The 12,185-nt window shown below is 36.9% G+C and overlaps 1 protein-coding gene across 1 annotated transcript in view; it reads right to left on the reverse strand.

Moving 5' to 3' along the window:
• Window positions 1–3,784: 3,784 nt before the first annotated feature.
• LOC6047203 (BTB/POZ domain-containing protein kctd15) overlaps window positions 3,785–12,185 on the reverse strand; it is a 130,138-nt gene continuing 121,737 nt past the window's right edge. Inside the window, exons 2-4 of the mRNA XM_038262019.1 lie at window positions 10,135–10,566; window positions 4,769–4,974; window positions 3,785–4,687 (exon numbers count right to left, since the gene is read on the reverse strand). Of these exons, the coding sequence (XP_038117947.1) occupies window positions 4,251–4,687; window positions 4,769–4,974; window positions 10,135–10,547 (1,056 nt within the window). The 5' untranslated portion in view covers window positions 10,548–10,566 and the 3' untranslated portion in view covers window positions 3,785–4,250. The remainder of the gene's footprint in view (window positions 4,688–4,768; window positions 4,975–10,134; window positions 10,567–12,185) is intronic.

Here is a 12,185-nt window from a genome sequence, read left to right on the forward strand (position 1 = left end):
TTGAACATTTTGTTCGTGATTCCCATTTTCATGAACGATTGTTCACGATTTTTGGAACATTTTTTTTCTCCGTGTACGGCATCATAATTCAACAAAACAAAATTGTGCGGTACGACAAGATACATTTTGTCTAGTAAAACATGAGTTATATTCTTTGGTGAATTATTTATTTATTTTAATCGTTTTAAGCCCGATTTTTTCATTTTAATAACATGTTTTCTGATTTCATCAAAGGTAAATGAAAGTGAAATAAACAATGTAAATCATTTTTTTTTAAGAGACACCTTTGAAATATCTGAGCTGGAGTATATGACAAGGAATATGCGTAATTTTTCTGTTATCATCCAATTTTGGAAAACAGCCATCACTTTTTTTAGCGACACCCGATTTTGGCAATTTGATATTTTTGATCTCGTAATGCTTTCAAAATTAATCATTACTCAAAATATAATTAATTTTAGTATCAATATCAATTTGTTTTTTTGGCAATCAACAGCTCATCCATTTAACACTGGAACGCCCAACGCATGTCCAACTTACACGGACGCCAAAGCCTCCCAAAAAAGGTGGAACGAGAACTTCAATTCGCTGGTTCTCGGACATTACACAACCAATCGGGACGATTATTGTTTCCAGTGATTTGTAAGAATGTCTAGATGATCCTGAAATTTTGCAGAACTTGATTTGAACAAATCTGTAATTTCTGCGACCGAAAACATCGTTCCACCTTTTTCAAACTGCCTCCGCGGAATTTTTGGCGAATTTTTTTTACTCGCGAAAAAAAAGTTGAAACGATGTTTTTGATCGTAAAAACTACAGATTTGATCAAATTAAGTTCTGCAAAGTTTTAGAATCATCTAACAAATCACTGGAAAGAAGAATTATCTTGATTGGTTGAGTTATGCCCGAGAACCATTGAGTTGAAGTTACCGTTCCAACTTTTTTGGAGCCTTGGGCGTTGGAATGTTAATTCATTACGTGATTTATGAATTTTTCTTTAAACCACACCCGTCATTATGAAGGGTTAACGAATTTTTAATGATCCTCACACAAATATTATTAGTTTTTTTTTTGTATGAATACAGTCTAGACTCGACTAACTGAAGTTTTGATTATCCGAAGTTCGTTTATCCAAAGGTTTGTATGGGTATTGAAATCACGAACATAAAAAAATTTCATTATTATTTATTTTCTGGTTTTTGCCGTCAATTTTGAGTTAAGCGAGCTCACCGCCATTTTGGCCACCATCATGGATTTAAAATTTTTATAACTTAGTAGCATATCATTTTTGTTATAGCTGGCAAAAAATCATGTAATAAGTTGGAAATGTAGAAATATCATAAGGATGTAGTATAAAAAGTCATTTTCAAGAAAATGCAAGCAAAATATGTCTTTTCTAACAATTTTTCATCAGAATTTTTTTTCCTTTAAATCCTTTTTTTTTTTTTAAATTATGAAATATTTTCTTAATCTAAATCCAGCATTTTAGTTTTTTTGAGTTACAAAATTTTGACAATTATGACAAATTATTAAATTTTGCGCAAATAAATATTGAGCCAAATCAAACTTTCACTGAAAAAACTTTTAAGCTATTTAAAATACTTTGTCTATTTGACACTGTCGTGCGTTGCAGTTTGACGTTCCGAGAAAAACGCGTTTTAATGTTTGACCTTGAATAAACAAAAACGAGAGCACGCAATGTAGACAGTAACATACACGTTTTGTTTTGTTGACCATTCTATGCATTGCCCCGAAGTTTGGTATATAATTAAAAATGTTTACGGTAGTCGAACTCGTTCCTGTGTCAAACGCGTTCTGACCTGAAATCCCTTTGGCCAATTGTCGCACGTACATCAATTTTCAGGCTGTGTCATGATAGCACGATAAGATTGAAACTTCTTGGATTGAAGAGTGACAAAAATGCACGGAGCTTTTTTGGTTCTTATTGAATATCTCAAGATTGAAACAGAATTTTGGGAATCTATGAAGATCAAAAGGTGAAGCATTGTGAGCTGCACAAAATGGTGTTCTTAACTCAATTTGGCCTAAAATGCACGTACGACAAGTTAGCACGACGACGACGTATTGTTTCTTTCTGTATTTTTGACCAAGTACACAGTAAAAAAAATCTGTGTAAAATTGCATGCAAAAGCATGCACATCACCTTTGTGAGCAAAAGCATGTAATATTGTATGCGAAAAAGTGTACATAAAAAGCATGTACAAAAGAAAAATAAATAAATTTTACACCCCAAAAAAACTTCAATCTGTTGAGAGTTATATCCAGATTACCAAGTCCGCGCCCCAACCATCTCACCTATCTCGCCGCTGTGAAGTTAGCTGGATCAACACCGATGTAGCTGTATGTTCCCCATACATCGTATGCAGCTAATTCAGTATACGACGTACGGAAAACCTACTGGTACATCGGCATTGGACACATCATTTACAAGACGGTGAGATAGCCGAGACGGTTGGGGCGCGGACTTGGTAATCGGGATATGACTCTCAACAGATTGATGTTATTTTTGGGGTGTGCAACACTAATTTATTTTTCTTTTGTACATGCTTATTATGTACACGTTTTCGCATACAATATTACATGCTTTTGCTCACAAAGGTGATGTGCATGTTTTTGCATGCGATTTTACCATCGGATTTTTTGCTGTGTAGGGCACTATTGAACCTTTTGCATGTTTTGAAATTTTTGATCCTTAATTGGAATAAGACATTCACAGAAAAAAATGATGGTAATATTCATCAGGAAATGGTGACAGATTTTGTGGCAAAAAAAAAAGATCAATTTTACCCCAGAAAATGATGAATTTTCATCAGTCTTGGATGAATATTCAACAGGTTTACATTTTTACACATTGTTTATGTAATATTACTCAAAAATAGAGTTAATATTCAACCTACCAAATTTTCAGCATTCCAAAATTCAACTTTTTTTTTCTGTGTAAAACTTAAGGGTAAAATTTTTTTTCCATAAATTCCTTGATATTTTTGAAATTTGCGGTAGTAACATAACTGTACAAATGTATTAAGAATAATGGAATATTTTAGGCTTAACTTTTTTGTAAATTGGGCTTGAAATAGGAGTTTGTTTTTATCAAAATAATAAGCTGCAACATTCATTAAACCGAAATTATAGCTGGAAAAACCAAGACAAACGAAAAAACATATTTTTTCGTATAGTTTGTCATGATCGAGGAGCTCTTTGTTGCGTTGGGTTCGTATAAGTCCAAGGAAGGTTCTTACGCTAACTAATTGACACTTTGGCCACTCTGGAACAGATTCCGGAGCATCGGCAAATTATAAGGAGAAAGTTATTTCGATCCCAGGAGGCTAAATAAGCAAAAAATCAAAAAACGTCAACAAACGAAATAAGGCAGAACGAAGTTTGTCGGGTAAGGCTTGTTTTCTATATGTATGTATCCCCTTAAGGCCTGATTGGGACCAGTAAATGGCTGATTTGCGTATCGACAAAAACAAAAAAGGTAAAAAAAAGAAAAAAAATATTTTTGCTAATTTTTGCTAATTTTGCATGTTTTGTGACATTTTAGTGAAATTTTATGCTTGTCAAGAATATTGTCAATTTTCAGTCTGAAAAATCACTAAGCCTAGTTATTTGCAAAATCGTTAAAAATTCTTAATTTTTTTCTTGACCGGAAGGGATTGATATAAATGAGGATTTCTGGTTTTCGGTGATATCACTTGTTATTTTTTTCCAGATTCCAAGGTCATCCCAGGTCACCATCTAAAAAAAATAAAAGACCACTGAGTAAGAGTCGGAGATTTTTTATTAGTTTTGTTCCAATGTCACTTACTTACAGGAGGTAACATTAAGTGTCTGTGTGTGTATGTTTATGATTACATTTTTACGTTTCATTCAGCTCGAATTTTCTAATTACACTAATTTTCAATTAGATGCTTTTGTTTTGTTTTTTTCCTTCCTTTTTAATTCACGTGTAATAGTTTAAGATGAACCTTAAGCGATAAATTTCCTTAGTATTTCTTTTATCTTGTTTTTTTTTCTGTGTTTCACTTACTTGATGCTACATTAAAATGGACATAGTTCATTTTCCGTCGTCAATTATGTCGCGTCTCATTGGACGCATCTTTCATGAGCGTATAGAATAAATAAAAATAAGCGCTGCTCGCTAAAAGTTGGCTAAAACACGTACGATCCTGTCCTGTCCTGGTGGCGGCCAGTAATGGCGGCTCCAACGCTGCTCTACAAATAGTTTATCACATTGAACTCTTACGGATTAGTAGATACTCGGAGAACTGCTGCGTCTCGACGCCCCCGCCGGTGCTGGCCTCGACGGAGAAGCCCGCGTTCAGCAGCCGGGTCAGAACCTGGATGGAGTTGAGCTTGCAGTAGCCGTTGAGCGGGAACCGGATCACCTGCCGGCCGTCAAACTGGTTCCAAGCGGCCCCGGTACGTGCGTCCAGGATGGCCTGATTCGTCTCGGGAAAGACCTCGTCCAGGATGGCCCGCTCGGCCGAGATCAGAATCCGTTCGCCGAGGTCGGGCGAAATGTGCAGCGCCACGACGTCGTGGTTGGCATCGTGGGGCGACGAAGATTTGCTCCGGAACCGGCTGCTGCCTCCGCCAAACGGGGCCAGCCCATTCCCGCTGCGGGTTCGTTCCTTTTTTATCTGCTCGATCTGCTTGATCATAGCTAAAATAGACAACAATTATCCCATTAATCTCTTTTCAAACCGTTTTTCGTTAACTTTAAAAGCCGATGAGCAGTACTCACGAACAATATCGAAATAGCGGGCCTCCTCGAGCAGCAGGTCCAGGTTGGGGAAGTCGTCCGACACCAGCAGCTTCGAGTTGCGCATAAAGTTGAGAATGTGTCGGAACATGCCACCGTCGCGGTCAATAAAGTAGTGCTGCTTCAGCGAGTCCAGTACGATCGGGATGCACCCGTTGAAGAGCTTGGCGAGCCGTGAGTCGGGATATCTGCGAAGGAAAACATTAACAGTTAGATTCGGGTATCGTTTTTGGAACATCTGCAACAGCTAAAATTTTAATATCAATTACTTCCTAATTCTGAGAAATGTCTTCTTTTTTTGCAAAAAAAAAAAAAAAAAACAGAAAGCTTAGTTATAATATTTAAGACACTAAAAACTTATATCAATAAAAATCACAAAGGCGATGTTATTTACCAAAACAAACATTATTTAGTTTTTTGGTTAAACATGAAATTCGAGGTCTGCGATCTCATTTAAGTCAAATTTGAATATTTAATTACATATTGAACTACAAAATGAGCAACTCTCTACGAAATCGGCCGATTTCGACCATTTTTATTTTTTGTATTTTTTTAATTTGGCTAAAACTTTGTGAGGTCCTTCCCTTTGACCAAAGAAGCTATTTTGTGTCATTCACCCATACAAGTCTCCATACAATTTTGGCTGCTGTCCATACAAAAATGGTACGTAAATATTCAAAAAGCAGTAACTTTTGAGTGAATTTTCTGATCAATTTGGTGTCTTCGGCAAAGTTGTAGGTATTGTTGAAAGCTATTGAGAAAAAAATGGTACATGGAATAAAAAAATGCAGATTTTTAAATCAACTTTTTTAACAAACACTCAATTTTCCAAAATACGTACACCCAAAACTGGCAGCGCTAGTCCGAGAGAATGATGGTCTCGAGTCGAGAGAATAGTGGTACCATTCACGGACGCAGAGAACACAGCTCGAGATGGGCGATAGAACTATTCTCTCGAGGTTCATTTGCAAAAAAAGTTCATCCGTCAAACAAAAAACCAAAAGTGTCGACAACGGAATCGAACCAGAGACCTTTGACAAACCAATCCAATGACTTAGCTGCCTCGGCCACCACAGCTTGGTGGCCAAGGAGAAGTCAGAAGTCGATGTATGACACTTGTTGGAGATTTATTGATTCAACTAACGAATGAACTCATTTGTTATGATGGTGTGAGTTGGTACCATTATTCTATCGATTTTGGCACTGAGCCCTCAATAAATTTTGAGAGAACGATTATCTCGATTCTGAATTTTGGGTGTATTTTTTGGATTTTCGAGATTTTTTGATGTGTTTTAGGCAGACATGCATTGGCACCGCACGCAGCTAGCACGCGTGCTATTTTAGCGAATAGCACTGAGCTTTCAATCATAGCACTCGCCCTTGCACTCTAACGAAACTGGTAACTAAGACGCTTTTTTCATTTGTTTATCTTGAATTGAGTGACGTCGACTAGTGGAACCTCGCGCAAATATTTCCATCAATTTTTATCTGATGATTTAGTGCAGTGCTTGCGTTCTAGATTTGGAAGTGAGAGATCCATGGTTCTATTCTCAGCAAGGTAAACTTTTTTCATTGTGGTGTAATAAAAGCGCATTTTTTTTTTCTTTTAGAAAATCTTCAAAAATGGCAAACGAACTTGAAAATTTGTTTTCAGTACTTGGGCGAGTGGATACGCTTGTGGCCCTTGAGGACGCAAACAGTATCCCAATTTATGGAAAAGTAATAAATTAACCACCAAGACTAGTAAAATGTCTTGGGCGTGCTATATGGAAGTGCTAAAAAATAGCACTAGCACTGTGCAATGCGCAGTGTGCGTAGAACTTGAGGTAAGTGCTAATCTGATGTGCCAGTGCAGAGCGTGCCAATGCATGTCTGGTTTTAGGGGACTAATATCTGCAACTTTTAAGCCATCGAGAAACATGGTCAAATTATCGGCCGCCTAGTTATGAATTTTAGAAAAAATAGTGATTTTTATAAAAATTCGAAATTTTATTCAAAAACAAATTTGACGTAATTTTTTAGCATAGCATTGGTGTCTACCCGTAGCTGCTACTTCGTTATTGACCAGGACCCCCAAACATTGCTCCGTGGACCACAGATGAAAAGTAGGAACCAATCATCACCCCTTCGCAATTTTCAAAGGTCCCTATCGTGCTGATCAATACCGACGCCGGCCACGACCAGTGGTAAGACACGGGGAAGTGGATGGGAATGTTAGCCGATACTTGAGTGATGGGACCGCCAAATCGACTGCGTCTCCGACAAAGTATCACATGAGTTTTGAGGGGTTAGTAAGATGGGTATGAGGTCAGGATTCACTGTGGTAGGTGATGCGACCATGAGCAATTTGTTTATCGGTTGAAATTTAGAAAATCTTAGGCAGCCGGCTGCGGAAAGATACCTATCTAGGGATTTAAATATAGTATTAATTCGACCGCGATTCTCCAGAAATTCTCCGTCGGCGTGCCTTCCGATCAACGGTGATGTAGGAAGGGCTTCATTCATTAAAATTATTTTATATCATAAGCCTTAAAACATATCCGTCGACGTGCCTTCCGATCCTCGATGATATGGAAAGGACTTAATCCAGCAATACGACTTGCTTGTCTCAAAAAACAAAAATCGGATCGTTTCTATCGAAAACTATATAAAGAGAACAAAAATAAAATTCATCGGCCAACGAACGCGCGAACAAAAAATCAATGAAAAAAGAAGAAAAAGAAATCCAATCAACCCATGTACACAAATAGCGACACAAAAGAGACGGAAAATAGCACGAAAAAAACAGGACTGCGCGTCACAGGCACCGCACTACTGATGCCATTATTTAATTATAATGACCAAACACCCCATGCACTCGAACAGCGACACAAAAGAGACGGAAAATAACACGAAAAAACAGGACTGAGCGTCCACACAGGCACCGCACTCAATTTGACGTAATTTTTTAATATAAAATTGTATTTCCAATCGAAAACTCTCTGTTTTCAAGATATAGCCACCGAAAGTTTAATTAGCGAAATATTTGCAGTTTTTCGATTTATAAAAATAGTGACCATAAGAGACCATTTCTATTTTTTAAAGTTCAGAAAATTTGCTATAATATTGTCTAAGAGACATTGAAGATTGGATCTCGGGTTGCTGAGATACAACCACTTAAAGAAAAAGAAACACGAAAATTGAAGATTTCTAAGTCTCACCGAAACAACCCACCATTTTTCAATGTCGATATTTCAGCAACTAATGGTCCGATTTTCAATGTTAAAACATGAAACATTCGTGAAATTTTGCGATCTCTTCGAAAAAAATATTTTGGAATTTTTTAAGACAAGACTAACATTTCAAATTAGCCAAACATTGAATATTAAACCAATTAAAATGCTCGTCTTGATTTAATTGTTATTCTTTCTATAGCTTTCTGAAGATCGAAAACAAGCTTCTTAGATTTTTTTTTCAAATCACAAAAACCATTCTTTCCCCCACCTTCGTCCAGAGTCGAGGGACATAAACTTTAGAAAATATTTGCAAAGGTCTACCAAACTTTTACAAAAATTGAATTAGTGAGCCAGAAAAAATGCAGATAATGTATTTAATTTATTTTTAGTTAACTATACTTCAACATGTTTAAAAAAATCATGTTCACAATTTCAAAACAAATAAAATAAGTTCCAAAGCAAAACATTTTTTATTGGAAATCATAATGGGACTTTTTCAAAGCTGAAACCAGAAATTAATTAAAAAAGTGATATTCTCTATTTGTTTACATAAGAAAAGCTATTCAGCATAATTTTTTTATCCTTGCTAGGCTCCATACAATTCAAAACAAAAATAAAAATAATTCAAAAATAATAAGGTCAATTGAATGACGCTGATAACAGTCCAACCAGTAATGTTCTAAAGAAAATGGGAAAATTTGATCAGCTTTTCAAAAATATGATTACTTATACAAAATATATATTTTGAAAAAATAAACCGGAAAATGTCTCTTTATTAAAAAAAAACTTTGAAGTTATTTTCGATTCCAAATGTTATTTTGCATCGAAAAATTAATTTTGAGTTTTGATTGATAATAAAAAAAATTCCAAAAAGCACATTTTTTCAACTTAAATTCCTTTACCACATGTGGCACCATCCTGAACTCTAACTAAAAAGAGGCCTATCTTGGTCTACTAAATTATATAAAAAATATACAAATAACGTATTTTTAGAATTCTACATTTTGTGGTACAAAGCGAAATGAGGTGTTGGTTCTCTATGATTTCGCAAATGGAATTTTATTTGTTTTTTTTTTATGTTGATGAAACTTTGTCCAGAAAAAAATGATGGTGTAATATTAATCAGGGAATGGTGACAGATTTTGTGTCAAAAAAAGTTTAAGGTGAAGCCGTTGATCATTTTCGAGGAAAATTGATCATCACTATAAAATATTCTGTATTAAATTCAATTTAACGAATTTCAGCACCAAAAGGAATCACCATGAGCCAGTTGTTGCCTTCTTGAAGCCACTGAAGGAATTTTTGATCTTAATCAATTGTGCTTCAAAATTTATATAATTTTGTGGAGCAGTCATTGACGTCCTAGTTGGCAACATTGATTAATGATGATTTCCATAACTTTACTAGGAATGGGATAATCGTTACCAAAAGGAATCAGCATGTGTAGGGCACTATTCTAAACAACTTGTTGAAAGAATTTAGTCAAAATATTGAAAGTGACGCAAAATTTATATCTTTGAACAAAAATCATGAAATCATCATCATCATCATCATTATTTTCTGGTTGATTTTCATTAGGTTCACATTTTTACACATTTTTTTAGGAAAAATTACTCAAAAAAGAGGTAAAATTCAACCAACCAAATTTTCAACTATTTTTATTCGGTGTTTGACAAAAAAATCATTTAACATCATTAAAAAATGTATTTTTTCAGTTAGGCCGTTGCAAATATTTTTCCAAGTTTATGTCCCCCCCCCCTTCAGAATCGATCTGAAAAATCAGGGTAAAAAAAATCAACTGAAAACAATCTTAAATGCATTTTTTTTTACATTGATAATCATATTAAAATTATTTGGGATCGCTTAAAAATGTTTCGAATTTTTATAAAATTTTGATTTTTTGACACCAAATCGATCAAAAAATTCCTTCAAAAGATACAGATTGTTGAATTTTCATACATCATTTTTGTATGGACAGCTGCCAAATTTGTATGGAAAATTATATGGACCAACTCATGATGCAAAATGGCTTCTTTGAGCATGCCTAAGGCACCAAAAAAGTTTCATTACAAAAATTAAAATTAAAAAAAATGATCGATTTCGTAGAGAACTGCTCTCCTCAAAACTACTCACTTTGTCAGCGTCTCCAGCGAGCTGGTGTAAATCGTCCCGCCGACGTCGATGTGCACCGGCGCCGTGTACTTGGAGGCCGCGGCCACGCACGGGATGCCCGTGATCTGCTTGTGGTTCGAGTGGTGATAGCCGCCGCCGCCGCTGCCCACGCCCGAAACCGCCGGCGAAACGGCCGGAATGGGTGGCGTCGGCGTCGGCGACGAGGAGTTCGAGATGGTCGGCGATGTGGTGGGTGACGTGCTAATTTTGATCTGCGTTGCCGAGAAGAGCCGCGTCGCCGACAGGTCCCGGGGCTCCATCGGTGGCTTCACGTCCCGATCGGGGCCACCACCACCTCCTCCACCACCTCCACCGCCGCCACCTCCCGGAGTGCGGTCCGAACGGTCACGATCGCGGTCACGTTCCCGGTCCATGTCGCTGTTACATTTTCGCCTGCGCGTGGGAGATATTGGGAGAGGAAATGTGATGAATTAGTTTGGAGTATTTAATAAAATTGAGTTAAAACCGCATTTTACTTCCTGAATCATCAGTTGCATAATGAATGCGATAAGTACTTTTTTTTTTATTTGCGATTCTTTGTTTTTATTGTGGTGTTGTATTGAAAAAAAAAATGTGTAAGTTCAAGTCCACTGATAACGGGGGTAATTTTACATTTGAGCATCGCTTTTTTATGACAATAAATAAGTATTGTTGAATTCATTTACGCATTAGTTACAAAATTTAAACTGTTTACCAGTGTGACTTGAAGAAATATTTGAAATCAAATCTGCTTCAAAAAATTCCAGCCGCTTTTCCATACCATCCCCGCAAGCTCATATTCACTTACACCGGGCCCATCCACGTCAAGTTCACTCCACCCTGGCGCATTGCGCTGGGTTCACTTTCCGCGAAACATATTCTCATTAAAACACATTTTTCGCGTCACGAGTTGCCGCCGAGTGCCCGCTGGCCATCGATCTGCGGCTGGAGAACCGGGGCCAGCGTTCCTTTCGTTGCTCCGCGGGGCTTCAATTAATCTTAAAAATAAAACCGAAAAATGCGGAAAAATCATGACACCAACCACAACGCGTGCCTTCTCCCCACCCCTTCCAGCAGAAAAATTTCCATCGTCCCAGAACCTGTCAGCCCCGCCGCGGGAACCCAGGCAAAAAGATGACGACCGAGGACGCACTCTGGTTTTGGCCTCGCTCAGAATGCCTGACTGGCTGGCAATGCCTTCGAGGATGAGAGATTTGCACCAAATAATTCCACTCCACCATCCAGAACCCAAATAAGGAGAGTTTGAGAGGTATAAGACCCTTTCCCTGGTCAGAGGCGTGCCTCTGTTGACAATATTTGCTGTGTATAATTTGTGTATATGTTATTAAAAACAAATTTTACTACATGCTTGGAGATGGGGACTTTAGCGGATTGCATTTTTTATTTTTTTTTTTTTCAATTCAATTCATTGTATGTCTAGTCCAAAGGAAGGGAGAACGAATTGATATTTTCAATAAATAAATTTTAGTCCAGAGCTTTCTCGATTGGAGAAATACTTCGCGCGTAGCATTTCAAATTTATATGAGAATTTGTATGGGAATGCCAACATTTCCTCTTTTTATTTTTAAAATAATTTTACTTTTCAACTATTTTTTTTAAACCAATACAAAAGCGCTAAAATTGAGAAATTTTCTAAAACTCGTTCTAAGAAAGATAAGTGCTATCTTGCGCCTGTCAAAAATTACTCATGCGTTTTTTTTAACACGTTTAAGACCTCCTGACTATGAATAGTTACGTTCCAAAACTGATTCTTGAGGAAATTTTTCTGATCCTATTGATAAAACTAGTCGCAGAAGGCGTATATTGCGAGATAAAACTTTGATATCTTCGACGATGTTGCATGTTATAAGAAGGGAAGTTAAGATCTGGGGGTCAACTGACGTAAAACGCAAGAGGTCGACGTTTTTGACCTTGGGAATACCCGCAGAGCTTCAGTGAGTATGATAGACTTCTTTGCTGTTATGTCCCGTTCCAAAAAAAGTTCTTGTTACAGCCGTAGTCCCTCGTGTTAT

This window comes from Culex quinquefasciatus, chromosome 3, assembly GCF_015732765.1.
Source record: "Culex quinquefasciatus strain JHB chromosome 3, VPISU_Cqui_1.0_pri_paternal, whole genome shotgun sequence".
Taxonomy (NCBI): Eukaryota; Metazoa; Arthropoda; class Insecta; order Diptera; family Culicidae; genus Culex; species Culex quinquefasciatus.